This window comes from Sciurus vulgaris, assembly GCF_902686455.1.
Source record: "Sciurus vulgaris genome assembly, chromosome: 11".
NCBI lineage: Eukaryota > Metazoa > Chordata > Mammalia > Rodentia > Sciuridae > Sciurus > Sciurus vulgaris.
The window spans coordinates 52210544-52238360 of record NC_136472.1 but is presented as its reverse complement, the minus strand read 5'-3'; the positions used below and the strand labels follow the sequence as shown (position 1 = coordinate 52238360).

At 44.3% G+C, this 27817-nt stretch overlaps 1 protein-coding gene across 4 annotated transcripts in view; it reads left to right on the top strand.

Moving 5' to 3' along the window:
* Positions 1-27817, top strand: part of NAV2 (neuron navigator 2) — a 693848-nt gene that overhangs the window by 549565 nt on the left and 116466 nt on the right. For all 4 annotated transcript variants that reach the window (XM_079101816.1, XM_079101814.1, XM_079101815.1 and 1 more), the window contains one exon: positions 23128-23250. In XM_079101816.1, the coding sequence (XP_078957942.1) occupies positions 23128-23250 (123 nt within the window). The remainder of the gene's footprint in view (positions 1-23127; positions 23251-27817) is intronic.

Sequence of the window (27817 nt, the reverse complement as noted above, 5' to 3'; positions counted from 1 at the left end):
CTCTCTTCTTTTAGTTGTTTTTCTCAGGTATTTGTCACAGCTGACAAACACGGTGCCCTCCTGCACTCTCTGGGCCACCCTCTTCTCTGGAGGGTAATAGTCTGCAGGCATCTCCTTTCTCTCCTCAATGCTTTGCAACATAAATGCATCTTGAAAAGAGAGGACCGAGTGTCATGGGTTGCCCCCAGAGTCCCCTGCTTTTCCTATCATCCTTTTGTGCAGCCGTCATATAGGACACTCGGTTCAGATTTATTTTTCTCTTAAGCATGTTGGTCCCTCGGGTCGCAAATCCCCTTCCCAGTTGTTTTTCCAGGGCCAGCAGCTAGACTGACTCCGCAGATTTATGATGGCAATGCTGGAGAAGACCAAGTTGGAGGGGAGGTGAATCTGAAAGGAAACATCGGATGAGGCGGGGAGTATTTGGGCCCTGGGACAGTGTGCCCATGTTGAAATACTCCAAAGGAAGGCCATATGTGCCTGGGCTCAGATCAAGAAAAGAAACTGAAGTGTTGTTGAGACCTCACGACCCTCCTCCCATCGGGTGTTCTGAAGGCATGGCGTAATAGATGAACCTTAAGACAGCCAACCTGCTTGCTATGTTCCTTTCTTGGGGGAGTGGCTTCCTTCCCTGTGCCTCTGTTTCCCGTATGTTAAATGGCAGGTGTGTGATGAGGAGCAAAGGAGAGTGTATTTACAAAGTATTTGGCACACATAGAATGGCTCCCTGTAGCCTTGGAATTATTGGATCTACTTGCCTTTTTATTCTTTTATCCTACCAAGTACACTTACTAAGATGATGTCATGCTGTTTCTTATTCTTGAGCACAAATAGCTCTAGAATGGATCAGAGCATTAGTCCAGGTTCTGTAGAACAGAACCAGCAGAGTGTGTGGAAAGAGAAAGATTTTTTGTGTTGCTTTTTTTTTGGAGGGGGGGTATTTTTGGCAAAGGCATCACAGATTTCATTGGGTTAGTAACTTCTTTTTATCTTTTTATTTGTTCTAATTAGTTATACATGACCGTAGAATGCATTTTGACACATCATAAATGAGTACAACTTCTTGTTCTTCTGGTTGTACATGATATAGAATTACACAGGTCGAGTAATCACATATGCACATAGGTAATAATGTCCAATTCATTCTACTATCATTCCTATCCCCATAAACCCCCCTTCACTCCCCTCTGTCTAATCCATAGGACCGCTATCCCCACCCCCTTTTTGTGAATTAACATCCACATATCAGAGAAAACATTTGGCCTTTGGGTCTTTGGGGTTGACTTTTTTTGCTTAGCATAATATTCTCCAGTTCCATCCATTTTCCTGTGAATACCATAATTTCATTCTTCTTTAAGGCTGAGTAATATTCTATTGTGTATATATATAATACAATTTCTTTATCCATTCATCTGTTGAAAGAGATCTAGGTTGGTTCCACAGTTCAGCTCTTGTGAACTGAGCTGCTCTATACATTGATGTGACTGCGTCACTGTAATATGCTGATTTTAAGTCCTTCTGGTATAAACTGAGGAGTGGGATGGCTGAGTCAAATGGTGGGTCCATACCAAGTTTTCTGAGGAATCTTCGTACTGCTTTCCAGAGCGGTTGCACCAATTTGCTGTCCCACCAGCAATGTATAAATGTACCATTTTCCCCACATCCTGACTGGAGTGAGATGGAATCTCAGTGCAGTTTCGATTTACATTTGAAAGAGAAAGATTGATTGATTGATCGATTGACTTTAAGGAATTGCCAGTGGTGGAGACTGGCATGTCCAAAAATCTTAAGGCAGGCTGATAGGCTGGAAAGAACGAGTATTGCAATTCAAGTCCAAAGGCAGTCTGGAGGCAGAATTCCTTCTTCCTCAGAGGGATATCAGTCTTTTTCTCTTAAAGCCCTCAACTGATTGGATAAAACCCCCACACGTTATGGATAGTAATCTTTTTTATTCAAAGTATACTGATTTGAGCCAAGCATGGTGGTGCACACTCATAATCTCAGCAATTTGGCAGACTGATTCAGGAGGGTTTCAAGTTCAAGGCCAGACTCAGCAACATAGTGAGATGCTATCTCAAAATAAAAAATAAAAAGTGGTAGGTATGTAGCTCAGTGGTAGAGCACCCCTGTGTTCAATCTCTAGTACGTTAAGCTCATTTTAAAAATAACTCCATAGAACATCTCAACTAGGGCTTGACCAAATGTCTGAGTATCAGGGCCTAACCTAGTAGACACAAAAAATTAGCCATCCTGGTCTGCAAGCAAGCCTTGCAGAATGATTAGTGGGAAGGAATCATCTGAGGGAGGAGGCTGCTTACCTGTGGTCTAGAGACAGAGAACAACACCTCAGCCTGGATGAACATCTGCGAGGACTCAGCGAATGTGTCCAGCTGGGAGCTGATTGCACGTCAAGAGTTTATGCAAGCCTTCAAAGAATCACTGCATCCCTTCCCAAGTCCCCAGTGCCCCGATAAGAAAACTCCCTGAAAAAGGGAGGTTTTGACCTTTCCTCTTAATCCTGAAGTAACTGCAGAGTGAGACAGACACACTGGCAGGGACACCCCTGGTGGGCCAGCAGTGTTTGAGATCCAAAAGTGAAATAAGATTCCCAGCCTGAGGAAAGGCCCCAGTTTGTCTCCAGAGCCTTGCAGCTATAAATCAAGCCCATGCTCACTTCTCGATCTTGGGATAAGTGGGAGGCAGGGGTCTGTGGTTCTCTCTGCTGCACAGTCAGAGTCTGGATCCCAGTTCCGAGAGTCTTCGTCTGATCGCCCGGTCATCTGTTTTGAGATTAGAAATCTTTTTTTTTTTTTTTTTTTTTTTTTTTTTTTTTTAATCAGTACTGGGGATCGAACTCAGGGCCTACATACTTGAGCAGTGAAGTTTAAAGAGTGAAGTCAGCTCAACTTGTCAGAAATGCAGAACAGAATAGATGTGGTGTTTAGGGAGGAGGGACAAGGCCGCAGGAGCGGACTCACCGCACCTGTGCACGTGTGATTCCCCCGACCCTGTCCCCACCCCATGGTGTGATGTGGTAGTGGGGTGCTGGCGCTGTGATTCAAGATAGCTAACCTGCTTGGGAGTCTTTCCCTGTGCCTGGACACCGTGCAAAGCTCTTTACACGCACTATCCCACTTTTCATATTGTCCGTTCTTTGAGATAGAGGCCATTTTTCATTCCTTCTTTTTAGCATTGAGGAGACTGAAGATCAGAGAGGTTAAGTTACTTGACTAGGTCACACAGAGGTAATTGATAGAACAAACCATTCGACCAGACTGATTTCAAAGCCTGTGCTCCCAAGCTCTGTACCAAATGACTTGTCCCTGTTACTAGGCCCATGTTCTGAATATGTGCAAGGAAAGACCAGAAAGGAAGAGGGTGCACCCTCAGGACATTGGAAGTCCTGGAAATTATCTTGAGCCACTTTGAGGAGTGGTAGAACTGGAAGGTGGTATTCAGAAGAGTGAGGATCAGAGTGCTGGGTTGCACAGGAACTTACAGTTACCTGGGGAGTACTTGTGCAGGTGCCCCGGAGACAGGGGCGGGGTGAAGGCAGGTACTTCTCTTTGCCTCGAAAGCATTCTTCCATGTTTAGTTTCACTTAAATGTCACAGGTCTTTACAGCAGCATTAGAAACACTTGTATCAACATTCTCTGGTGCTTGCACAGAAAGCAAGACGGGGCAACGCTGGCTGTGTGTGCTGGAAATGGAAACCGATGAAGTGGTCAGAGGCAGTGAAGTTCAGGCCTGGAGCCAGCTGCCCCCGTGATTTACTGAAGCTCCTCCAGCAATAGGCTTCCTGTGTTTGACTCTCTCGAAGGTGGACGTCTCAGTCACCTGCAGCTTCCAGCCTTTGTAGCTGGGACACCTGCATTTCTCTGAGGAAATTCTACTCCCCTTGCCCCCCACCCACCGCGAACCCAAACAAAACTCACAATTACAAGCTCAGCGTCACCGGAGACCTCAGAACCATGTAAGGCAAGTTAGAGCTTTATTAACTGAGTGGCTTTTGCCACTCTGTGGGAGTTGTTAATTAAAACCATTCAGCCATTGAGTTGAAAGTGGGAGGGACACAAAGATTGCGGGCTGGTGTGGCCATTTGAGAAGTCCACACAGACTTCACTAAACCATTCACCAGGGCTGTGTGCAAGGTTCCTTGGGAACAGCCTTCATTGAATGCACTGCAGCCAGGCTCCCTGGGGACAAAGAACCGCTTGGCCTCTGATCAAGTATGCATGATAGTTAACAATAATGATGGCTGTAATGGTACTATTGCTAATTCATATTGTGCATTGAGCACTTCTGCACACGAGGCACTGTGTGCATACTTCATGTCCATTTTCTCGTTTCATCCCCACTTTAACCTGCTGCTATGGGAACTCTTCTCCCCATTCTCCCGATGGGACACAGGAGCTTGGAGGACATCTAGAACTTGCCCAAGGTCACAGAGCTGGTGGGTCAGGGAGCCAGGGCAGGAGCACAGCCAGCCTGGCCTCAGCACAGGCTCAGCCACTTGCTTTGGGTCTTTCACAGAAGCCGTGTATTGTCCCAAGTCTGTCTCTTCTTGCCCCAACCTATTTCTACTCCTGTGTTTCCACTGTTGGATTTTCTTCCACACCCCAAACCTGGAAAGAATCTTAGACTCTTCTGTTGCCTCATTCCCAGGCGCCAGTCACTAAGTGTGATGGCAGCTGGCTCTCAGTGATATCTCTCTCTGGTTTTCTCTAGTGGCACTGCTCCCAGTTCTCACCCAGATGATGCCATCCCAGCCCTCGGATGGTCCCCTTGTCTGATCTTGACACCCATCCAACAGGTCCATCCCCGCCGTCGTCAGGGAAATCAGAAGTCTGGTTACCTATCTGCTTGCATGTGCTCAGTGGCTCTGCGCAGCCCCTGGGTGAACTCTCGTTTAATTGCTAGTGCTGTGCAACAGAAGACCCCATGATTTAACTGCTAGAAAGCACCATTTTGCCAACTTCCTGGGGTCTCTGCATTGAGAATTGGCACAAAGTACAGTGGAGAAGGCTGTCTCTAGTCTGCGGCTTGGAGCTTGTCCTGAGACACCTCTGGACTGAAGAGGCATTGCAAGATTTGTTCTCTCCCACCTGGACACGTCGTGGGCTGGGCCGGGGTGAATGGAGGGCGAGGGTGGCCATAGCCTCCCTGTGCCTCTTGGCTTCCTCTCAGCACAGAGGCCTTGGGATTGCAGGTTTCTTAGAGGGGGTTGCAGGCTCCAGGGCAAGTGTAGCAGTGAGCACAGCAGAAGCAGCATCACCTTTTATGATCCAGCCCTGGAAGTCAGTGTCACTGTTGCCCTACTGTGTGGTTGAAGCAGCCCCAGGCCCTCCGGATTCCAGAGGAGGAAAAAAATCCCACTTTCTAGGGAAAGGATGGCAAAGCCACTGTGAAGAAGAGCAGGTGGGATGGGAGATGTTGCTGTAGTTGTCTTTGGGTGACCTGCCACATCCTGCCATCTGTAATGTCCAGTGTGGCACATGAGGCCCTGCCTGCACAGCCCCCATATCGTTAGCTTTGCAGAGGCACAGACCCGTCTTTCCCACGTTCCCCTGTGTCTTCAGAGACTGGCACAGTGCATGACACCCAATATTGCATTTGGGGCTGTAATGAAGGGCCCACTTACTGAACCTCATGGCTTAACTTTTATGCCATCCTCTCTCCCCATCCTGTTCCTGTCACTGTACCACCAACATTTTCCTTGATTTAGATACCACACTTGCACACACCTGCGTGGGGCTGCACTCTGTCTAGAAATTCTTCCCCTCTCTCACCCACCTTCATAGTCCTCTGGGAGTCGGCCCAAGCTAAGGAACTTTCCTTGGCAGACCTCAGGCTTCCTCCTCTGGGTTCCCAGGCAACCCCTCCCAGATGGCTTCTCTTACTTCCTTTTGGCTTGTGTGATAGACAACCATTGTCTCCCAGGTCACAGTGTCCTGGCACAGGGCTTTTGTGTCTTCTGACTCCTGTATTTCTACCTTCCCCTAGACCTGTTGTATATGCTTAGTAACAGGTGAAGTGAAGAGTCAGAAAAGAGGGTGCTGCTGCTACTGCTTCTGTTGTTAATAACAATGATAATCATGCAGCTAGTCCTGTTTTTTTTCTTTCTTTTTTTTTTGGGGGGGGGGGGTTGGGGCGAGACTGAACCTAGGGGTGCTTAACTACCATGCCACATCCCCAGCCCTTTTTTATATTTATAGAGACAGGGTCTCACTGAGTTGTTCAAGGTCTCGCTAAGATGCCGAGGCTGGCTTTGAACTCATGATCCTCCTGCCTCAGCCTCCAGAGCCACTGGGATTACAGACATGCACCACTGTGCCCGGCTCAGCTAGTCTTTATTGAATGATTTTCATGTTTCAGGCACCTTTCAGGTATTATCTCATTTAATAATAATAATAATAATAATAATAATAATAATAATAATAATAATTCTCCTCCCCCTCCTCCTCTTTCTCTTCCTCCTTATTCTTCTCTCCCTCCTCCTTCCTCGCCCTCCTTCTCCTTCCTCCTCCTCCAGCCCAGTGGTGCTCTACCATTGAGCTACATGAGCTCCATCCCCAGCTCTGTGTATTTTTTATTCTGAAATGGGATCTCACTAAGTTGCCAAGGCTGTTCTGGAACTTATGATTGTCCTGCCTCAGTCCCCCAAATAGCTGGGATCACAGGTATCCACCACTGAGCCCAGCTTTGTCAAATTCTTATAGATATGCTGGGAGGCCTAACGTGTTATTATCCCCATTTTAGAGTGTGGAAACTGAAGAAGGGAGAAGTCCCTTGTCCAGAATCACACAGCCACTAAAGGCAGCATCCAGTTTCAGCAAACTCAAGGACATAGCCACTGAGAACTTAGCTTCTTTTTTGGTGCTGCCACCTGCTGGGTTTTGGGTTCTGAGCATAAGGATTTTTTCTGGGTTTTAAAGAGCTCTACGGTAACCTTCAGCTGGTATTATAGTTCAGGATCTGAAAGGTCCCTGAAAGGCTCATGTGTTGAAGACTTTATCTCCAGCTAGTAGCACCATTGGGAAGTAGTGGAAGATGTAGGAAGTAGGGCCTTGTTAGAAGAGGTGAGTCACTGGGGATGTGCTTTTGAAGGATGTACTTTTTCCCTGTACCCTTCCCGCTCTCCTTCCTGGCAGCCATAAGTGAGCTACTTTGCTCCACCACCCCTTTTTCATCAGGATACTCTGCCTTGCCACAGGCCCAGAAATAATGGAGTCAAGTGACCATGGACTGAAACCTCTGAAACCATGAGCCAAAACAAATCTTTGCTCTTCTGAGTTGTTTTTCTCAGGCATTTTGTCACATTGATGGAAAGCTAACGCAGCTAGTTTCATGGAATAATAATGTGGGAAATAGTATCTGCTGGTTAGACCGTATCAAGAATCTGTTTTGTTCTTGTTGCCAGGTTTTAAGGGCATTCAGAAAAAGGCAGAGGTAACAAGGAGTGTGCAAAGTTCAAAAGCCAAAACATAGTTGAACTGCTTGTAGAAATAGATATGCGTGGCATGGAAAATACTTAGTCAAGCAATAGGTTCCTGAAAACCATACTGGAACCGTGCCTGGAATTGACACTTAGTCTTTCATTGCCTAAACACTAAGGTGACCATTAATCGAAATCAGGAAAAAAGTACTGAAAATTAGACCTGTCAAATTGGGGGCAGGGCTGCTTTGCAAGAACATGGACCTCATTGCTCCCTGTTCTTGGGCATATTCAAGTAGCTTCTGGAAAACTGTTCAGAGACTATTGAGGGATTCCTGTAATGGGGTGAAAACAGAGACATGCTCTGTCAAAGGCCTGCCAGCTGTCAGATTCAGGATGTCACCATTCCCAGAGAATCCCTATGACTCAATTATAGGGGGAACAGAAATGGGTGTTACATTCTAGAGAAAGGAATCCCCTTGGAAAACCAGGTGTCCATAGGTAACAGCAGGGAAATCAAAATTGTTTCTTCCTGAAAACGATCCGCTCCGCATTCTAATACACACAAAGTCATACACTCCTGCTCCCTGCCCAGGTTCTGATCTGGGGGTTTAGAGGATTTGGAAGCAGAGTAGACTGTGGCTATGGACAGCCACTGTACACTTATTGTCTACATACCCACCACAACATTACTCAAGGTGTCACTACCTGCTGTTCATTTGAGGAAAACGGTAGGTTTTTAAAGTGTGAAAATGTTAAAATACGGACTACAGTCTCTAACTATGTGGAGTCTGTGGAATTCAGCTTTGCCTCCAGCCACATTTGAGTTACAGCTTCAGCTTATCTACCATTCTTGTCAAAGTGGAAGCATTTGGACAAGTTGAAGAGTGAAAAAAAAAGTCAGGGACCCCATTCTTTGGACTGTGCTGCATCAGACAGCTGTTATGACTGCAGCACCTAGTGCACTGTTGGAAGGTAACTTGAGTGTCCCTGAGGCAACCAGCTTCAGCTTAATTCTTCCTCTGGAGGTCACCGGCCTAGGTCCCGGCTCCCCCTCAGCCCACCCTTCCTCACAGAGTGCTGCAGCTGCTGCTGGGCACCCTTGCCATTCCCACTTCAAGTCGCCCTTGGCTACTCTGTCCACAGGCCGGCTGGTTTGCCTGGGTGTGGTCAGTGGCTTCTGATTGTCTCAGGCCCACATTACCTCTAGAGCTTCTGCACCTGCCTGGCTGCAGGGAGCACCATGCTCATCATCCTGCTTGCGCTACACCCTTCTGCAAACGCACCTGAAGCCCCGTCCTGGCCCCTGATGTTGAGATGTTAAGAAGAAATACAGTTTTTACCCTTTCAAGCTGAGCTCCCCACTCTACTGTTTTTACTTTTTATTCTCTTTTTTAAAAATCATGGACAAAGGGAAATTTAGCCATGGGGCAGTGGAAAGACCTTCGCTCCGATTCTAGATGCCACAGAGGTTGGCACTAAGGTTATTCCCAGTATGAGGCACTCTGCTCACACCATGCTAGCCCTTGAAAGGCTGTTCTTGGTGCTCCTTCCAAGACTACTCTATCAGTGTCCCCTGCCTGGAAGGCTCCCATCTTCCTGGAAGTCTTCTTGGACCCTTTAGGTATTGCTATTTAGGTATTGATATTCTCCTGCCTCAAAAGCAGATGCAAGGATACATCTCATTTCTTTCCTTTTTTCCTTTTTGGTACCAGGGATTGAACCCAGAGGGGCTTAACCACTGAGCCACATCCCCAGTCCTTTTCTTTTTTATATTTTATTTTGAGACAGGTTCTCACTCAGTTGCTTAGAGCCTCACTAAATTGCTGAGGCTGGCTTTGAACTCATGATCCTCCTGCCTCAGCATCCCAAGCTGCTGGGATTACAGGCGTGAGCTCATTTCTTTTTGTATTGCCCAAATGCTTAACACACACAACATACATGCAAGCAATTCAATCCTTGATTGTTATTTATTCTTTCATTCCATCTACCAAAAAACACTTACTGGATGCCTACCCTAAGAGTTCCAGGCACTGTTCTAGGGACTAGAAATATCAAAGCAAAGATATTGGTCTAACATTGGCATGATCATCATCATCATCCAACCTTTACTGAGTGAGAGGCTGGCACATAAAGAGATAGACAAGCAGACATTCACAGAAAACATAAAATATAGGAGTCAAGCTTCAATTGCATCATGAAAGACAGAAAAAGGGACTTACAGGGATTTACTGAACACAGATGTGTTAAAATGAAAACACATCAACAACTGCTTTCTGGTTGTATTTCTTTGAGCAAATCACTTAAATTCTCTGCAACTTCTTTCTGCATCTAAAAAACCACCAGACTAAGAAATTCCTTTCACATCCCATATTCTGCAGTTCCGTGAAGCCACGGGTGTTTTTCTGAATGCTGCATTTAAAGTGAACGTCTAGAGGGGTCACCTTCTCAGTCTGGCGTCTTACATGGGAGATGGGGGAGCTGATCTTGGAAGACCTCCTGTTTCGATATTAATATAAAAGATGAAGTAGAGTACTTTGGAGTGGGACTGTCTCATGCCGGGTGAAGGTCAGCACAGGTGTTTCAGTCATGAGAATGCGTCATCTGTCCTTGGAGCTTGTACCATGGCAAGCCCCATGGGCACTGTTTTGAGTGTTACACACTTTACCAACCAGGGTGAAGAAGAGTGCCTTTCTGTGGCTCACCATGAGAGGCCCCTGGGTTTCGCTGCTAATTGACATTTTCTCTTTTCCTCTGGTTCTTGGTTCATATAAGATGACTTTTCACTCTAGGATTTTGATTTTTTTTTTTTTTTAAGATTTTAAGAATTTCCACGTGGCCTATTACGAGGATTATATGGTGCAGCATTTTTCTTGGATTGGGGGCACAGTGGGTAAGGGGAGGAAGGCTTGGGATTCATCTTTGGGTACTTCCAAAGTCTTTTTACAGCGGTGGGATGTGTCTTTTGTGGCCCAGGGAATGGATGGGTTCATCCGCAGCATCTCAGCAAAAGCCTTCTTTCCCATGTTATATATCATGGACATATAACACATTTGGGGATCGTCAGTATGGAGATCCAGAATCATTTTTGTCCCCCAGTACTGGGATTGAACCTAGGGGCACTTTACCATTGAGCTACACCCCTAGCTCATTTTTAATTTTATTTTGAAACAGGATCTCCTTAAGTTGCTGAAATTGGCCTTGAATTTGTGATTCTCCTGCCTCAGCCTCCTGAGTCACCAGAATTACATGTGCACATCACCACACAGAGTGAGATTTAGAATTTTAATTAGTTAAAAGTCTGAATTTCTCAGGGGGAAAAAATGACTGGTTCAAGTTCATGCCCCCTTCTGAACAATATTACAGTCTGATTTGAGGGCAGAGTGGAAAGGTAAGAATAGGTGTGGCTTTTTAGAATCACAGTATCATTAGCAGGTCCACAACAGCAACAGTGTTGTCAAAGGTTAGCTATAGAATATATAATTAAGAAATTGGCCCTATTTATTTATTTGTTTGTTTAAAATGGTCAATGTATAACCGCCAGAGGTCAGCCTGCTCCCACAGAGAACCAGCAGTGTTGGCGGCTGCCTGGGTACTGTTTCTAAGGTGACCCTGTGCACAGAGACAGGTGCAGAAGTAAACAAGCTCAGGCATTCTGTGCGGTCAGCTGTTGTGTTTTGGGGGTTTGGGGTTTTTTGTTGTTGTGGTGGTGGTGGTTGCTTTGGTACTAGGGATTGAACCCAGGGTGCTTTACCCCTGAGCTACATGCCCCAGCCCTTTTAATTTTTTTTTATTTTTGAGACAGGGTCTCACTAAGTTGCTTAGGGCATTGCTAAGTTGCTGAGGCTGGCCTTGCACTTGTGATCCTCCTGCCTCAGCCTCCCTAGTTGCTGGAATTACAGGCATATGCCACTGCCTTCTGTTCTTGCTGGATCTAGCAGCAAGTAATTTGAGTATCCTACAGTTACCTGATGCTGGCTTCATCCTCTATCCTTGGAGGCCAGGGGCCTATACATCTGTTTCTATTGGTGGTATATTTATTGAATCCCACTTAGAATGAGCTCCAGGATAATCATTGTTACCTTGGTGAACATGTTACTTGGGAAAAAGTTAGCATCTGAAACTACATCCTGAATTCCTTTTACATTTTAGATCCTCTGTGTTTGCACTCGCATGTCTATGTGAACCGACTTCCTTGCCCCAGCCCAAGGCTACCTGGTAAACACTTTCAGGATAACACTTCTTTCCTCTAAGAAGCCATTTCTGGCCCCTCTCCTTGCTGAACCCCATGCAAACACCTACGTTTGCTTACCCCAACTACACGCTAAGCCACTTAAAGTCAAAGGCTGAGCTGGATTCTTACATCCCCAGTGTGTATCTAGTTCCTGCCTAACAGTAGGAGCCACATAAATCTCCGTTGAACAAATGCTTCCACCTAGAGTTTGGGCCATCTCTAAGGCAAAGGCCTACAGGTGGCTCTACTAATATGGCTCTCTGTCCCCCAGATGCTGAGTGTGGGTGATGGTCCCAATGCCTGCTTCATGTCTTGATTTGCAGAAGGGTCATCTCCCAGGGATGAGTTAGATGCCTTCCTCCTCCATCCTTTCTCAGTATACCTGGGCATTTCTTTCAGCTGCGATTTAGATTAGACAAGGTGAAACTTGTTGAACTTAAACCAAATGCCAGCTGGTTCCTCCCGGGTTTGGGAGAGACTACAGTTATTACCTGGGGCTGTTTATGCAAAACCAGAAAATAAAAAGACACTGACTGTGATTCCCACCCCAGGGCGCTAGTCATCTTCACCGTCTTCAAGACCAACAGACATTCTGCTGACTTAGTGGGAAAAGTGAACCTGTGACATAGGGCAGTTTGGGGAGCCCCTATCTGTGACCCCATGAATGATAAGGTATAGCAGCCTACAGAGGGTTGGCAAGCATGTGTCCATGTTCCGGAAGTGCCTAGGAGGAAGGATTCTTTCGACAATGTGGTAGGCTTTTCCAGGTAGGGACATCTGATTATGACGCCCCCGCCAAGCCACCTGTGTGTTGTCCACAGTGCTGTGAATTCAGCTTGCCAATCACTGCTCCCTCTTGGCCCCGCCAGCCACCTGAATGTCCAAGTGGACTGCTTTGAGGTCAGTAGTTCTTTACATCCAGACCATGAGTTCACTGATATTTTGGAAGAAACTTACAGTTCTACCAACCCTCAGCAAACCCTGATCTCAGATGGAGGGGACATCAAGGATCAGCTTTAACCTCGTTACTGTTAATATGGACCTTGTCCCCTTAATATAGAAGGCCAAGATGAGTTACTATGAGGATTTGACATGTTTAAATTATAATGATGCTGTAGTCACATTAAGACAGCTAATTATTAAGGAAGCTGTACCCACCTAGCTGGTCTCAAGATTTAAGGCAGCATTTCCATCAGTTTCATCTGACAAGAGAATTACTCACATGTTTATTTAAAATGTGGGCAGTGGAGGGGGACGAAGAGGTAAAGTACAGGGTGGTTTTAGGGTGTTGGTGTTGCACTCTAGGATATTGTCCTGGTGAGTACAGGACGTTTGTATATGTCAAAACCCTAGAGCTGTACAACACAGAGCGAACCCTGATGTCAGTGGTGGACTCAGTTAATAATTAGCAGTACTGATTCATCACTTGAAACAATGTAGCCTGCTGGTGGCACATTCCTATAATCCCAGCTGCTTGGGAGGTTGAGAGGCAGGAGTATTGGGAGTTCAAAGCTAGCCTCAGCAATTTAGTGTCTCTAAATAAAATATTTTTAGAAAGAAGAATATTATGGCATTTGTAGATAAATGGATGGAACTGGAGAATATCATGCTAAGTGAAATAAGCCAATTCCAAGAAACCAAAGGCTGAATGTTTTCCCTGATAAGTGAATGATGATACATAATGATGGTGGGGGGTGGGGATGAGAGAAGAATGGAGGAACTTTAGATTATGTAGAGGGAAATGAGAGGGAGGGGGTATGAAAGATGGTGGAATGAGACAGACTTCATTACCCTATGTACATGTATGATTACATGAATGGTATGAATCTACATCATGAACAACCATAGAAATGAAAAGTTGTACCCCATTTGTGTACAATGAATCAAAATGCACTCTGTAAAAATAATAGGAGGCTGGGGGTATAGCTCAGTTGGTAGAGTGCTTGCTTTGCATGCATAAGGCCCTGGGTTCCAATTCCTGACACCACCCAAAACAAAAACAAAATAAATAAATAAAAATAATAATATTTAAAAAAAAAAAAAAAGGGCTGGGGATGTGGCTCAGTGGTTGAGCACCCCTGGATTCAATATGTAGTCCAAAAAAAAAAAAAAAAAAAGTAGCAATATACCACCTTAATGCAGAATGCTAAAAATAGTTAAAAAGTTTGGCGGGGGGCGGGGGATAAGGGAACTCTGCACTGTGTAGTTTTTCTGCAAACTTCAAAATGCTCTCAACTTAGTCTATGTCTTTAAAAAATTTCAGGTTTGAACCCCACTAAAGACATCCTGCTCCTGCGAAACCAGGGCCTTAGAGTATGTATTTTTCTCCATTCCCCCAGATGATTCAGGTGTTTTCGGAGGTTTGAGACTTCCTGGATATCGGTCCATCTCCTTTCACCATCTGTTTCATGCCAAGAAAGAGCTTAAAGGGGCTTTGTCTAGAGAGCTGTCTCCTGTGTGTAGGATGTGTTTCATCTTTCACAGGGTGGACAAAAAGCTTCCTTCTAGTGCTAGAAATATTTGCTGCAATCCCACACTGACAGTTGAACCACAATAAAGAGAATGCAGGCAAGACCAAATTCCAGACACGGGACTGTCCATTTTCCATTGCATGCAGCATTTATTCAGAAGGGCACCCAGGCAGCTCGCATTTTTTAAACAAGCATAGTCATGGACAATGGTGGAAGTTTTACATTTCACGTGCGTCTATTTATTTAAATGGGGTGAGAAGTACACTATTGTTATCATCTTTGATTATCTGGGTGTTTAAGTTTGTATTTTATTAGCACAGTTGTGGCTTTTTAAAATTAAAATTCTTATGGCATTTAAATGATTAGATCCTTAGGTAAGCTCGGCTTAAATGTTCTGGAAACTAGTGTTAGATGGAATTTTGTGAAACTTATAGAAAGTCAAATGACATTTTGCAGAAGTGCATCATCCTTGGTAGCACGTTTTACCACTCTGCAGAAATTTTCCCACTTTTCCATCACTCCTCTGCCAGGAGCTGGGTGAGAGCAAGACCCATGCAGTGATAAGATGGAACCTGTGTGCTAGAATTCATGGTGACGTGCGAATCATAGCACGGCCATGTGCCACTGCTGAACCCATTTGTAGCAAACAAACAAAAATGTCTCACAGTGTGGAAATCTTTGCAGAATATGTTGAAGGAACTTGCTTGGTCAGGACCACATTGGCCCTGCTTGGGCAGAGGCATTGCTAACATGGATCCTGGAGCCAACTCAAACAGCATGCAACATCTGCACATAAATAATCTGGGGACCTTAACTTCCACTTGTTTTTCATAAGGTCCATAACTTCAGAAAAATTAGAAACTTCTATCTTCTTTTCAGTTGTATTTGTTTTAAAAATATGTATGTGCCGTGTCACTGAAATATTGCATGTACTATAAAATGTAGGAGTCAAAAAGACTATAAGGAGAAATAAATAGAAACACTTGCATCTTCACTTCCAGGGACAGTCCCCACAGGGACTGCTGCCCAAGCCCGGTGCTTCCTGTCGTTCAATGTGCACCTGCATTGCCTGGGAAACTTGGTGAGGTACAGAATCTGATTTAGAAAATCTGGGCTATTCCATTTCTAAAAAACTACCCGGTGATGCTGAAGGTCTTTGTGGCCCATCCTTTGAGCACCTAATAGAGGGTGAGGCCTATATTAGTTTTGTTGAGATCCTCTTGGTGTGCCTTCTGTCTCTCCAGCTCCTAGTTTTAGGGAATAGAAATGGCTAAATTCTGACTTGTTTCCCCAAGTGAGACTTTAGGGGGCCCCTGGGACCTTCTGACTCCTCCTTAACTCAGGCCTGCCCTTTCTCACTGCTGCCTTTGTCCCCAAGGCCTGCTGATGGCCCCCTGGAGCTGAGCCCTTGTCTGATTAGCTTAGCAACGTCTTCTGGAGTGCTCCCTGGGGAGGTGTGCCCTGTTGACTAGGGCTAGCCAGAGTCACCTGCAGACTTGCACCCTGACCAGTGTTGGGCAGGGCTTTCCCAGTCGTCTGGCTCTCTTTGTAGCCAGGACTCGGCGAGATTGAAGTGAAATGCAGGAAAAGCTGGTGCTGCTTGAGCTGTGACGAGTTCTGGTGGGCAGCTAGTGGCCATGGAAGACACTTCCCAGCTGTAACCTGTTTGCCTTCGTCATGTCCTGTGCTTCAAGACAACATGGCTCCTAGTGTGGCCACCAGCAGCTGCTCCAGCACTGAGCCAAAGAAACATGGGAAGATGTGGCTAGAGACATAACTTGAACCTTGCTCCTAAAACAAGCAAAGTGAGAGACGCATGGTGACGTCCTGAAGAGCCGGCAGTCCTAGGGGATGATGGGAATAGTGCTGAAAGGTAGGAAATGGTGACAGGGCAGTCCAGTTCATGCACCCCTCTGCCTGTGCCCCAGCAGTTAGAGGTGTTCCCCAAAAGGCCTGAGAGTCAACGAAGTGTGGGTCAGTGCTGGAAGAATTGGCTGCTAAGACACAGAAATAAAAGATGAGTCTTTCTTTTCTTTTTTTCTTTTTTTTTTTTTTTAACGTAAGATAAGTATTTTTCACCCTTACTCCATGTGTCTTAACCGTGGTATTGTCCAGTCTGGGAAGCCTTTAGAGTTCTAGTCCTGTCCACCACCAGGGAACCCAGTGAGATACTTTGACCTTGGACTTTGTCCAGTGACTGCTGTTATAATTTTTTTTTCATCTTGTATCAGTTCAGGGTGACCCATAATCAAGAAGGAGCAGCACCGTGTCCTTCAAATGAGACTCACCTTTATTCGATTTTAAAATAGACAAGAATATGCTGAGTAGAATATTAGCATCACTGTCATATGTCTCTCTACTTGTCTTGGAGTAAGAAGGTTCATTAAATGAATTATGCCACATTTGCCTCAGCATCTGTGCCTAAAAACTCTCTGAGAACAAAGTGGTTTCCAAAGCAAAATTTTGAGTATTTGTCTAGATTTTCACACTGCAGTATTATAATTATCAATGGAAAATTGGGCCCATTTTTCCCAATCATATTTTTGCCTTTTAGATGCATTCTCTGCCTCCCTTAAGTCAAATGTAGCAGCTGCTTTTCTTTGGTAAAGGTCAGCATTCTTCAAAGGGATTTATGTAGCTTTGCTAGACTAGCTTGTTGGTTTATCCTTCTATGACTCAGAGTGAGGTTTATTCATCTGACTTCTAAGAGGTCCTAAACTAAAAGGATCCTTTTACAGGTTTGTGTAGCTACTCAATTTACATCCTAATAAACTCAAAGAATAAATGTCATGCCGTGTTGTAACCAAGCAGAGGGGCACTGTGAGAGCTTGTGCTGCTTGGAGATTTGGACGCTGGTGACATAGTGCAGCAGCCAGGGCTTTTTATCAGCTCACATCTCTTTTTTCCTACTGGTGCAGCAAAGTATGTGTTGATGTATGTGTTCATATATTTATGTTGATATTGGCAAGGAATGTTACATACACGCAATGGTTTTGATCCATTTTCCTTTACTATGTTCACATTTAAACCAGAAGTGTGTCCAAAAAATAGACAGGCTGACATATCTGTGAAGCAAAGCAAACACCTAGATTGATTTGATTTTTCTCTTTGTGTTTCTATGGAGAGTTGTTTTGGGGGTTTGTTCCTTTGTTTTGGTGTGTGTGTGTGTGTGTGTGTGTGTGTGTGTATTTTTAAATGTCATGCTCTATTAGAAAGGCACTTGACTAGAGCAAGTTGGTACACATTTCTTTCCCTTCCTGTCCCCTCTTGCCTCCCTGGTTCTTGACAGGTGATTTCTTTTGAGATTAGTGACAGGTTGCCTTACTTACACAGGCTGTGTTGAACTGTGAACTTTGGAAATGAGAAACCCCTTTCCCTCCCTCCACAGGTGATTCACACAGCCTGTTTCACTTGGTTCCACATTGTTGCATCATTACATTGAAAAAAAGGGGAGAGATCGATTTACTAAAACCTGGACTCAAAATCTGGTGTACTTGTTCTAACAGAGCTGCTTAGATTCTAAAACTTTTATAGTGAGGGTCAGTTATGTACTGATTTTATCAAGAAAGTTCCTTGTCATCCATCAAGTGGCCTTCACAGGTCTCCCTTGGCTAGAACTGTGGCAAGTCTACCCTACAAGTTCAGTCACCTCCCAAGGGTCTGGGATGACCTAGGATTTAGAAGCAGTATGTTCAGAAAAATCTGTAGAAGAAAATATTGGCAGGAAGATGTTCACTAAAAAATGGAGTATAAAAAGATGGAGGCAAGGAAAAGTCAGTGGTCCCCTTGGAACAGAAGCCAGAGCCCATTGCTTATCTGCTGAGTGCCTTCATGTCTCTGACTTCCAGGCTGCAGCCTCACCCCTGCCTGATATACAGGCTCTTCATGGCCATGCCCCAGGACCCACGCAACCTGGGTCTTGTCTTTGTTTCCAGCAACAAACTACTTACCCTTCTCTTAACATACCCATCTCTTCCATTTCACTCTGCTTTTGCACATGTTATCCACGAGCCCAGATGGGTCCTCCTTTGACGGGCAAACTCCACTGCCACACTCAGTACCAGCTTACAAAGCACTCCTCTGTGACACCTGCCCCCATGAGCATCATCAGGGCAGAAACTAGGCCTTTCATAACCCATCTCCAACACAGAGACTAATGCATAGTATCTAGGCATCAGAAAGGGGATGTCGCTCATCACTGTACTGTGATATAGGTACTTATAGCAGATGATGGAAAGATCAGGTAATAGTTAAGAATTAGTTCCCATGTGCCAGGCACTGGGCTGTATACACATGCATGGTCTCATTTAACTCATCATAACCCAGTAGATAAATCTGTGGTCTCACAGCTTGCAGATGAGGAAACTGGAACTCAAATCACACTAAAATGTGACGAAGTTGCAGTCGGAACCCTCCTTCCTATGCTGTGATCTTGGCCATAGCTTTATCTTCCTCATCTGGACAATGATCAGATTCTTTTGAATGCCATAAGTTATGGGAAGCACTTAGCACAGTACCCAGTGAGCATCCAGTGTGGTTGGTTCTCATTAACCATGATTTATACTGTGTCCCTCAGCTAGCAAGAGAAAGAGGACATATTTGAATCCTAGGTCTAACAAGAGTATGTCATGCCCCTAACCTGATGCTGTGGGCCACCTGGGGTGCTCAGGTCTAGAAATGCCCAAAAAACACTCAGACACTTTGTCCCTGTAGCAAAGTCAAGGCTCCTGTTCTCTCCATCCAGTGGTCTCTGGGGAGCTTTGGAAGGTGAAAGCAAAGAGACCCTGCACCCATCACTGCAGAACTTGGGAGGATAAGATGGAAATTATTCAGAAGCCTGTCAGCTTAGGCAGAAACCCCCTCAACAGACTTTAGGATGTTAGCAGCACCTCATTAGACTGCAGCACTAATTATTTATTTCCTTGAGGAGGAGGAAGGTGTGGCACTAGTGCTCTGGGATTCAGCCCAGGATCAGCTGGTTCCTTTGCTTGTGACCTCAGGCAAGTCATATCATGTCCACCCAGTGTGAACCTCCAGGTAATCTCCAGGAGATGGGGAGAGACAGTTGCTCCTTGCCTTCCTGATCCTTCGGGAACACAAGCCTCTTTAACACCACTGGGCAGTGGCCAGTGTTGCAGATGAACACAGCCATGACTGCTTCATCTGCAAATAATGCTTTGTTTTAAGGGATTAACTTTGTCGAGGCAGTCTGTATTAATGTTTTCAGTAGCCAATTCCGATACAAATTTAGGTCCAACAAAAACATGTATTTTTCACTGAGACTAGATGAGTCATTTAAAAGCATATGTGAAACTTCTTATAAATCCAACTATTGTAATTGGTGGGTGGTACTTTAGAAATAAATATTTATTTTTTATTAGAGCTTTATGGCTATCCATAGTTTGATTCATTCCAACAAACTCATACATGCATGAAATTCGATTTCAGTTCACAATCCCCTCTTTTGCCTCCCATCCTCCCCTCTCCCCTTCTCCTTTCTCTACTCTTCTAGGGTTCCTTTCATTATCCATTAGTTTGTATTTGATTGGTTCTTTATGTACTCTTATCCTTCCTTCCCCCTTTCCTTTATAGAAACAGATAACTTTCAATTGGATACTTGAAGGTGAGGTAGATGGTGAGGACAACTCCATCTTTAATACTGTGCTCTCTCTATGGACAGAATGCAACAGAAGAGTATCGTCTTAAAAATATGACTGAATACATTTTTTATAAACAATGGGTGAAGAGGTCAATTTTCCATTTTCCTTACCCTTCTGTGTCACTCCCAGAAGCCCATGGTGAATGAAATAGACTTGGAACTGGAACTAGATCATTGCCAGATTCCTTGGATTCATCTCGGTGGCTCTTCTTGGTGCACGTTTGAGAAGGCAGAGGATCCTGCTTTATCTTTGCCCTTATCCTCTCCTCTATCTGAAAAAGTCTATTCCCAGCAGCATTCAGTCATATCTCTGTGGGGCCCTCTCACCCTCATTGGGTGGTTTTTTTTTTTTGTTGTTTTTGTTTTTTAGCAAAACCACATTGTACATGAGTGTTACGGGGCTGGAGGCTGCAGCCTGTCTTGATCTTTCATCTCTGTGATGCTTACCAGACTCTCCTCTCTGGCCTTAGCAACAAGCCAGGAGGATGCATGTGTGGGCCTTGTGTACATGCCCAGGTGCATGTAATTGCCCAACCGTATGTGTTGTTTCACCAGCAATAAAAATCCAGCAGGGAAATGAATGCTAAAATTAGTTCAGTTGTCCTTTGATAAGATCTCCCCAGTCGAAAACTTCTTGTTTGTGTAGCTGGTTGGGCAGTCTTTGCTAAAATCAAAATTAACTGCCTCATTTAATTATGCCCAAGATGGTATTTTGAAGACCTTCCACTGCATTCTCCTTGAAAGGACATTTAATCTAAAAAGTTCAGCCATTGTCAAGTTACTGCATTTTGGGGTAGGTATTTTTTTTATCTCTTCATACTGGTTATGGGGTAGATGCATGTAGCTCGCTGTTGTGCCCCGACTCACTACATCTGTTGGACAGGTGGATGCATAAGCAGACAGCTGAACAGATAGATGGAGGGATGGGGATATAGTAGTAGATAGAAAATTTGATTTGCCTTGCCATGTTTTACATGTCAAGTTTACTAATATTTAAAAGGAGAAAAAAAAAACCCTGAAATCAGTGTCCTTGCAGAAAGTTTTAGCTAGATTCTGACCTGTGGCTATGACTTTATATTTCATTCATTCCTTCAACAAAAATGAGATTTAGTAAGCGCTTAGGATGAGTGAGGCACATGGGATAGAGATTTGAACAAAATAAGAATAATTCCTACCTTCAGGGAGTTTACTATCCCTTGTGAGAGGATCATTAAAAAGCAATTATGCAAATAATTATTCAACTATAGTTGCAGTCATTTTTTGCCTTTATTGAGATATAATTCATATACCATAAAACTCACCACTTTAAAAATCTTTATTAGTGCTTATTAATTATACAGTATGTTAGGTTTCATTTTGGAATATTTCTTCATACATAAAAGCATAATGTTGGTGAGCATTAGTGGCTGCACACACCTGTAATGCCAGCAGCTCAGGAAGCTGCAGCAGGAGGATCACAAGCCCACAGCCAGCCTCAGCAATTTAGGGACACCCTAAGCAAATAAGCAAGACCCTGTCTTAAAATAAAAAATAAAAGGGTTGGGAATGCAGCTCAGTGATTAAGGGCCCCTGGGTTCAATCCATGGTATTAAAAACACAGCAACAAGAAAAAAACCCACACACACAAAAAAAGCATAATTTGATCAGTTTTGCTCCTTAGTACTTTCCCAGTGCTTCTCTGCTCTCTCTTGCTGATTCCCTTCCTTCACCCTACTGGTCTCCCTTCTAAAAATTTACTACTTCTAAATGTTCAAAGCACATTTTTAGTTTATTCAGACATTTGTAGCATATTCAAAGTGCTCTTACGTTTTTAAGTTAAGTTGAGCCAGTTGAGTGAAAAACAGTCTATTCTGTTGTTTTGTCTGCACAAATACTTTGTTGACTGACACTTGGTTGATTGATGTGAGCATAGTTTTCATAAGCAGGTTTTGCATCATCTGATTGCTGATATCCTCAAGGGAGGAGGAGAGGGCCATCAGGATGCCCAATTTGGAGATGACCTCTGGGAAGCAGCCCTAATGGAAGTTCCTTTGGCCAGAACTAGGAGCTGCTCCTTACATCAAGTGGCTCCAGGGAAGGTTTTCTTCTCTGCCCCTCACTTGGCCTAGCTAGTTCTCCACAGCGTCCCACAGTTCTGTTCTTCCAAGGACATACCTCAAGAGGGTCCCCAGTCCTAAGTGAGAGATGATCAGGGATCAGGAACCCTCAAGACCTACCCCATATAAGCTAAGCTGAAATGCCAAAGGTAGAAAAACATCTATGATTTAGTTTATTTGACTGTGTGTCAAGAAATTATGACCCCTGAGGCTTTTGCTACATATTATTGAAAGTGGACTATAAAATGGTTGTGTTTTCAGACACCTTGCAAGGTGATCTAATGGGGCTATGCAGGAATGAAGGGTTCTGAATTTGGTTTCTAGCTCTGCCCAAGTTTTGCTTTGCCTTTCTGTTCTGTTCTGACACAACCAGTCTCCTTTCGGAGGCTCTGGGGAGGAGCCAGGAAGATGTGAGGTACAGCTGCTTTGGACCTGAGCCAGTGGGTGTGATCTCAGGGAGTCGTCTGGTTGGTCGCCAGTCAGCCCTCTATTCAAAAGTTCCCGGGGTCCTCCCTCTCTGACAACACTAATGTCACCAGAAGACAGCTTTGGAGCATCACCGAGAGAATGAGAGTTGTTCACATAGTTTTGTGACAACCCTTAAGACATCAATATCAAAGACCATGACAACCACAATAACGCCTGCCACTTATATAGACCTATATAAATTGCAGCGCACTTTGTATTCCTCAGTTATTCTCACACACTCCATGTAAGATTCCCATATGTAACAAGCTATGATATTCCGGAAGATCTGGAGGAGCAACTTGCCCATGACGATAAAGGTGGCTCTGCTAGCCTTGCCCTTTCTTTCCTGCCTGCTTTACTGCACTGCTCTGGAATAGTTCTGCATATGATTTGCTAATGACTTGTCAGTTCCATTTATGTTACTTAGGTAAAACACCTGCTTGTGTAATTGCTGACATTAAAAAGTATGTCATGAATACATCTGACAGTTAATTTTATTCACTAGTTCCCTTCTGCTTCATAGATTCCTGTGAGTTTGAGCTAATTAAGCTGAGTGTTTTTTTTCCCTCTAGCAAGCTGGTGATCCTCCGGGTTGAATCTGCAGCTGAGTTATCCTGGGGCTATGACTGGTAACAGAGCCTCAGGGAATTCTCAGTTCTTCCCCATTGGAGCACAGGGTAGCCACGCAGGGCTTCTGGATATGAATGACCAGTCTGTGCAGATGCTTTTGACCATACTCACATATCATCCTCTTCTCCTTTTCAAGGTACATGACCGATGGTGGACTTGGCCTCTATACCCGTCGCCTGAACCGGCTCCCTGATGGGATGGCTGTGGTGCGTGAGACCCTGCAACGAAATACCTCCCTGGGCCTTGGAGATGCTGACAGGTAAGCTCACCCTGCTTGGGGTTGACCAGATGCAGAGGGGACTCCAGTGTGGCCTGAGAAATAAGGGTCATGATGTTGGGAGAGTGGATTGGGGCCCTTTAACTGGAGGAGAGGTAAAGAACCAGTACAGTTGGGAAGAGGCTGCTGAGTTCGGAGTCCTGCTGCTTTGTGGGGTGGTGCTTCTGACAGGAGAGCACAGGGAGTTCAGATGTGGGTAGATTTGTTGTTGTTTTGTCTGTTGCTACAGCATCTTTGTCAGTTCAGCAGGCCCCAGGGGATCTGCCTCACTTCCTCTCTCACTAGTCAGCTTTCTAGGTATCGCATCTTGCAATACACAGCAGGTCTACGTGCAGAAGAGAGCCTTGGCCTTGGCTGAGCAGCCTTTACCAGGGTCTCCATTGCTTAGTAGTAGGAAGTGGGGCTTAAGAATGTGGATGCACACCCCACAAGCTCAGTAGTTGACTTTATAGGGGTCAATCAGGCTTCATTGCCACCACTGTCAGAGGAGACGGAAAAAAAAAAAAAAAAAAAAAAAAAAAAAAAGGAGCTTTAGACCACACTACAGTAAAGAAAGAGAGTGATTTTTATCTCCAAGGTTCTCCTCCTCACTCTGACACAAACTGATTGTACCACCCTGAGCAGCCAGTTAAGGGAAGGCGTTGAACTATGATTTCCAAGATCCTTTCCAGCTCCAATGTGCTATTATTTCTGGATTTCAGTATACTTTAAAAATACCATTTAGTGATCTGACTGTTGAAGTATTTTCTGGCATACTTGACCTCTTTCTGCATCCGGGTTGATGAAACGTAACATGGAATTTAGATACGAGTGGTTTGAACAGACTGTAAGCCTTTAGGTGCTCACCTTCATGTGTCAGGAAGCCAAAAAGTAGCACAAGTCCCAGCTGCTCTTCTAGGAGAACTTGCTTTGACAAAGAGCTGGGTGACTCCTGTGATCCTCTGGCTTCAGAGAAACAGGGCAGCACACTAAAGAGACAGACCCTAAAATCACTCCCAGAAATGGAATTTGCTGCAGAGGAATCTTCACATTCTCTAGCAGAAGGCTGGAAAGCTCAGACTGGGGCAGAGAGCACTGGATTAGCAGTCAGGAACTTGGGCTCAGGTCCAGTCTCTACCACTGACTTGAGATGTCCTCTGTAGAGTCCCCCAGCATCCGGGGTGCTCATTTATATTTATATCAGGAATAACAGATGCCTTTGCACCAGATTTCTGGCTCAAGTCAACTTTTTTTTTCTTTGTAATTAATAAAAAGTATTGGTTTGAAAATTCCATAGAAACGTGAACCATTTGAGAACTGCTCTTTCTGTCTTAAGCACTCTCTAACTAAAATCTCTATATTAAATATTATCAGGGGGAGAAAACATCAGTGCTGCAGTACCCCCACTGCAGAGTTCACAACTTGTCAAACTACTTCATTTATTTGTGTTCTCCTGTGATCATGTAGTTTGTTAGTAAATCTATTAGCACAAGTGCAGGCCTTACGAGGTACGTTTCCCCTCATAGGAAGAGAAGAATGTGGGCTCGGCAGTTTAATTTAATGCTTCATTGCAGGGTTAATGAAATTATTATGGATCACAGCCAAGCTTTTTTCTGCTTTCTGGTGATGGAGAATTTGGGGGTGGAGTTGGAAAGATGGATAGCATTTGTTGTGTTGTCTTAGTTTAGTCTGTGTGATTAAACCAAGTGAACAACAGTGTATTCTGGTCCTTCCCAGACGAATGGTTGGGTACAATCACATAGAACTGAATGACTAACCCATCAAATATTAAATAGAGAACTCGAGTGGCTTAAAAAAAAAATAGGACTTAATCCTAGTAAGGTGACACACACCTTTAATCCCAGCTTCTCATGAGGCTAAGGCAGGAGGATTGCAAGTTGGAGGCCAGCCTGGGAACTTAGGGAGACCCTGTCTCAAAAAGTAAAAAAGTCTATAGCTCCTTAGAGAACATATTTCCATTTATCAGGACAAGAACAGTATTACCCAAATTGCAACATTTGGGGAAGTATCTCAAGGGTACAGCACCCCTGAATTCAATCCTTAGTACTGTCAAAGAAAAAAAGGATTTAATAATGATTAGACATTTTTTACTATATCATATCAATTCTGGCTTGTAGGCAGGGAGGTATTTTACAATGTTCTATAATGTGCTAAAGTTTTAATCACCAGTTACTGTGAATAGACCATAGGGATGCTTCATCTGTGACTAAGCTGAAATAGTACAAAATTTCCTTCTATGAAGTTCTCCAAGTAAGTCTCTTATATTTGTATTTTGGAAGAATGTTTCACAAGGTTGGAAGGTTAATCTCAGTAATATAGGAAATCATATTAGATGGTAGATAGAGAAATATTCCTGATATTTATATTTTACTTTTAATATTTTAAAAACTATCACATCAAACCCACAATTTCACAAATATTGCTTAAGGTAAGAATCATGTATGGGGCTGGAGTTACAGAGCACTTGCCTAGCATGTGTTGAGGCACTGGGTTCAATTCTCAGCACCGCATATAAATAAATTTTAGAAAAAGTTCATTGACAACTAAAAAAATATTTTTTTTAAAAAAAATAATGTAGGCATGAGACAACTATGAAATATCAAGGAAGAATATCACAGATGGTGAATATGCAAATGTTTGCAACTTGGGTAATGCTGTTCTTGTCCCTGTAATTGGAAATATGTTCTCCAACAATTTAGACAAGTGACCAGAATTCTTCCATTTTAACCTCTAGGAAGTTATTTATAGAAAGGAACTCCAGTCTTTATGAATTTACACATAAGCAATAGACCACGTGAGTTCTCTAAAGGAAATAGGAAAAGTTCTGACAGATTAGACCTGACCAGATTCCAGCAAAGGGAAGACAAACTTGAGAAAGGCAGATCAGCCTGAGGAAGAGAGACCACTGACCTCAGCAGTGGCTCAGGAGGACAGCAGATATCCCATAAGACTTTATAGGGTACTGACCTCCTGGACAGACCTGAGCTAGTTGCAACAGCCTGTGGCTACTCTGTCTTTAGGGTTATTAAAAGCAACTGATAAGAATGTGTACCTTTGGAGCCTGGGAGATAGAAACCATGTCAGTTTGTGTCTTGTATGTCACCAGCTGGCTTCTGAGAAATTGTAAGAGAAAATAGTAAACTGGAAGTGCCAATTCTCCCCTTGATCTCCTCTCACTCTCTACTTCTTTTCTGATAGTGATCAGTGGCTACTTCCAGCCAACTAGAGCCAGTGGGCTGAAAAGGGAGGATCAAAAGGGATGAATGGAGGTGGCTTATTGCATGTCACAGACCCCAGATAGCAGACAAAAAAAAAAAGCCACTTTCAGAGGACGAAGAAGTAGGGCAAGCAGGGCAGAGACTGGGTTAATGGAGAGCAGAATGGTTTGCTGACCTTCCACTAATTCCTGCATGCCCTGCTGTCCCCTCAGAATCTGTGAGAAGCTCTGGAACTCCAGTGACAGCTGAAAGCTCAGCTCTAGGGAGGTTTCCACTTGTGTGTCCCTTTCTTGGTCCCTCCAGAGTATCTCTGCTTGACAATCTTCACCCACTTGTGCATTAGTGAGCGATAGGCAGAGGCAGTTAGATGCCCCTCCTGAGTGGCACCCAAGGTAACACACATGTCATCAGGGGCACCAGGAGAACCTGTCAGGCTCCATTTGCACCTTAGATCAGGAGGACTAGAACTTGTTGGTCACTTTCTTCCAAGCTCTCAGAACACTGACGTTAACTCCAATGACTTTACTTATTTGGAGCTCTGAAGCCTTGTTATTTCAAAACTTCCAAAAGCAAAATCAAATGTATGTGGTGAACTGTTGTCCTGAGACTGTAACAAAATGAAAATCTCCCTCCAACACTTTGCCAGGAAACTGAGCAAGAGACCCTTTTTTTCTCCTTCATCTTTCAAGTATTTCCTGACCCTCTTATTATGAATTTGAAGCACTGAGAGATTGCTCTTCCCATTATGGATCCAGAGTCACTGCACAGTCTCCTCAGTCTGCCTTTGGGGCCAGGGCCTTGGCAGTCAGAGCCGTCCCAGATTCAGCTTGAATCAGGAGGTCTGCTCTCGGGTGAGTCCCACGGTGTGAGGATGTAACTATGCAACTTGGTATTTGAGCAGTCTGCCAAACTGAGCCCTCTCTCCCCACCCAGAGTGTCACAAGAACTTCAAGAGCCCAGGCGCTGCTTGCCTTTATAATTCCTGTGGAACAAAGTAGCTCTCCTGACAGCAAACTGTGTACTCAGGGATTCTGGCTAACCTAGAGAGAAGAGTTTAATCCAGGCCAGAGGACCCTGGTCAGCAGACAGAATTGGTGGGGACCCCATATTGAGGGATAGGTCCTCAAGCCAGTTATTTCTTAAGCATAGACCCTTCTGGGATCCATAGAAGAAAAGGAGCAAAAATAGGAAGAGACTTCTCCCCTCACCCTCCATTCGAAGCCTGTGGTGGGCATAATAAATACCCCCAAAATGTCTACCTCTCTGAATCTCCAGAACCTGTGGATAGGTTGTTACAAGGCCAGGGGAGGAAAGGCCACTATCAGCTGACA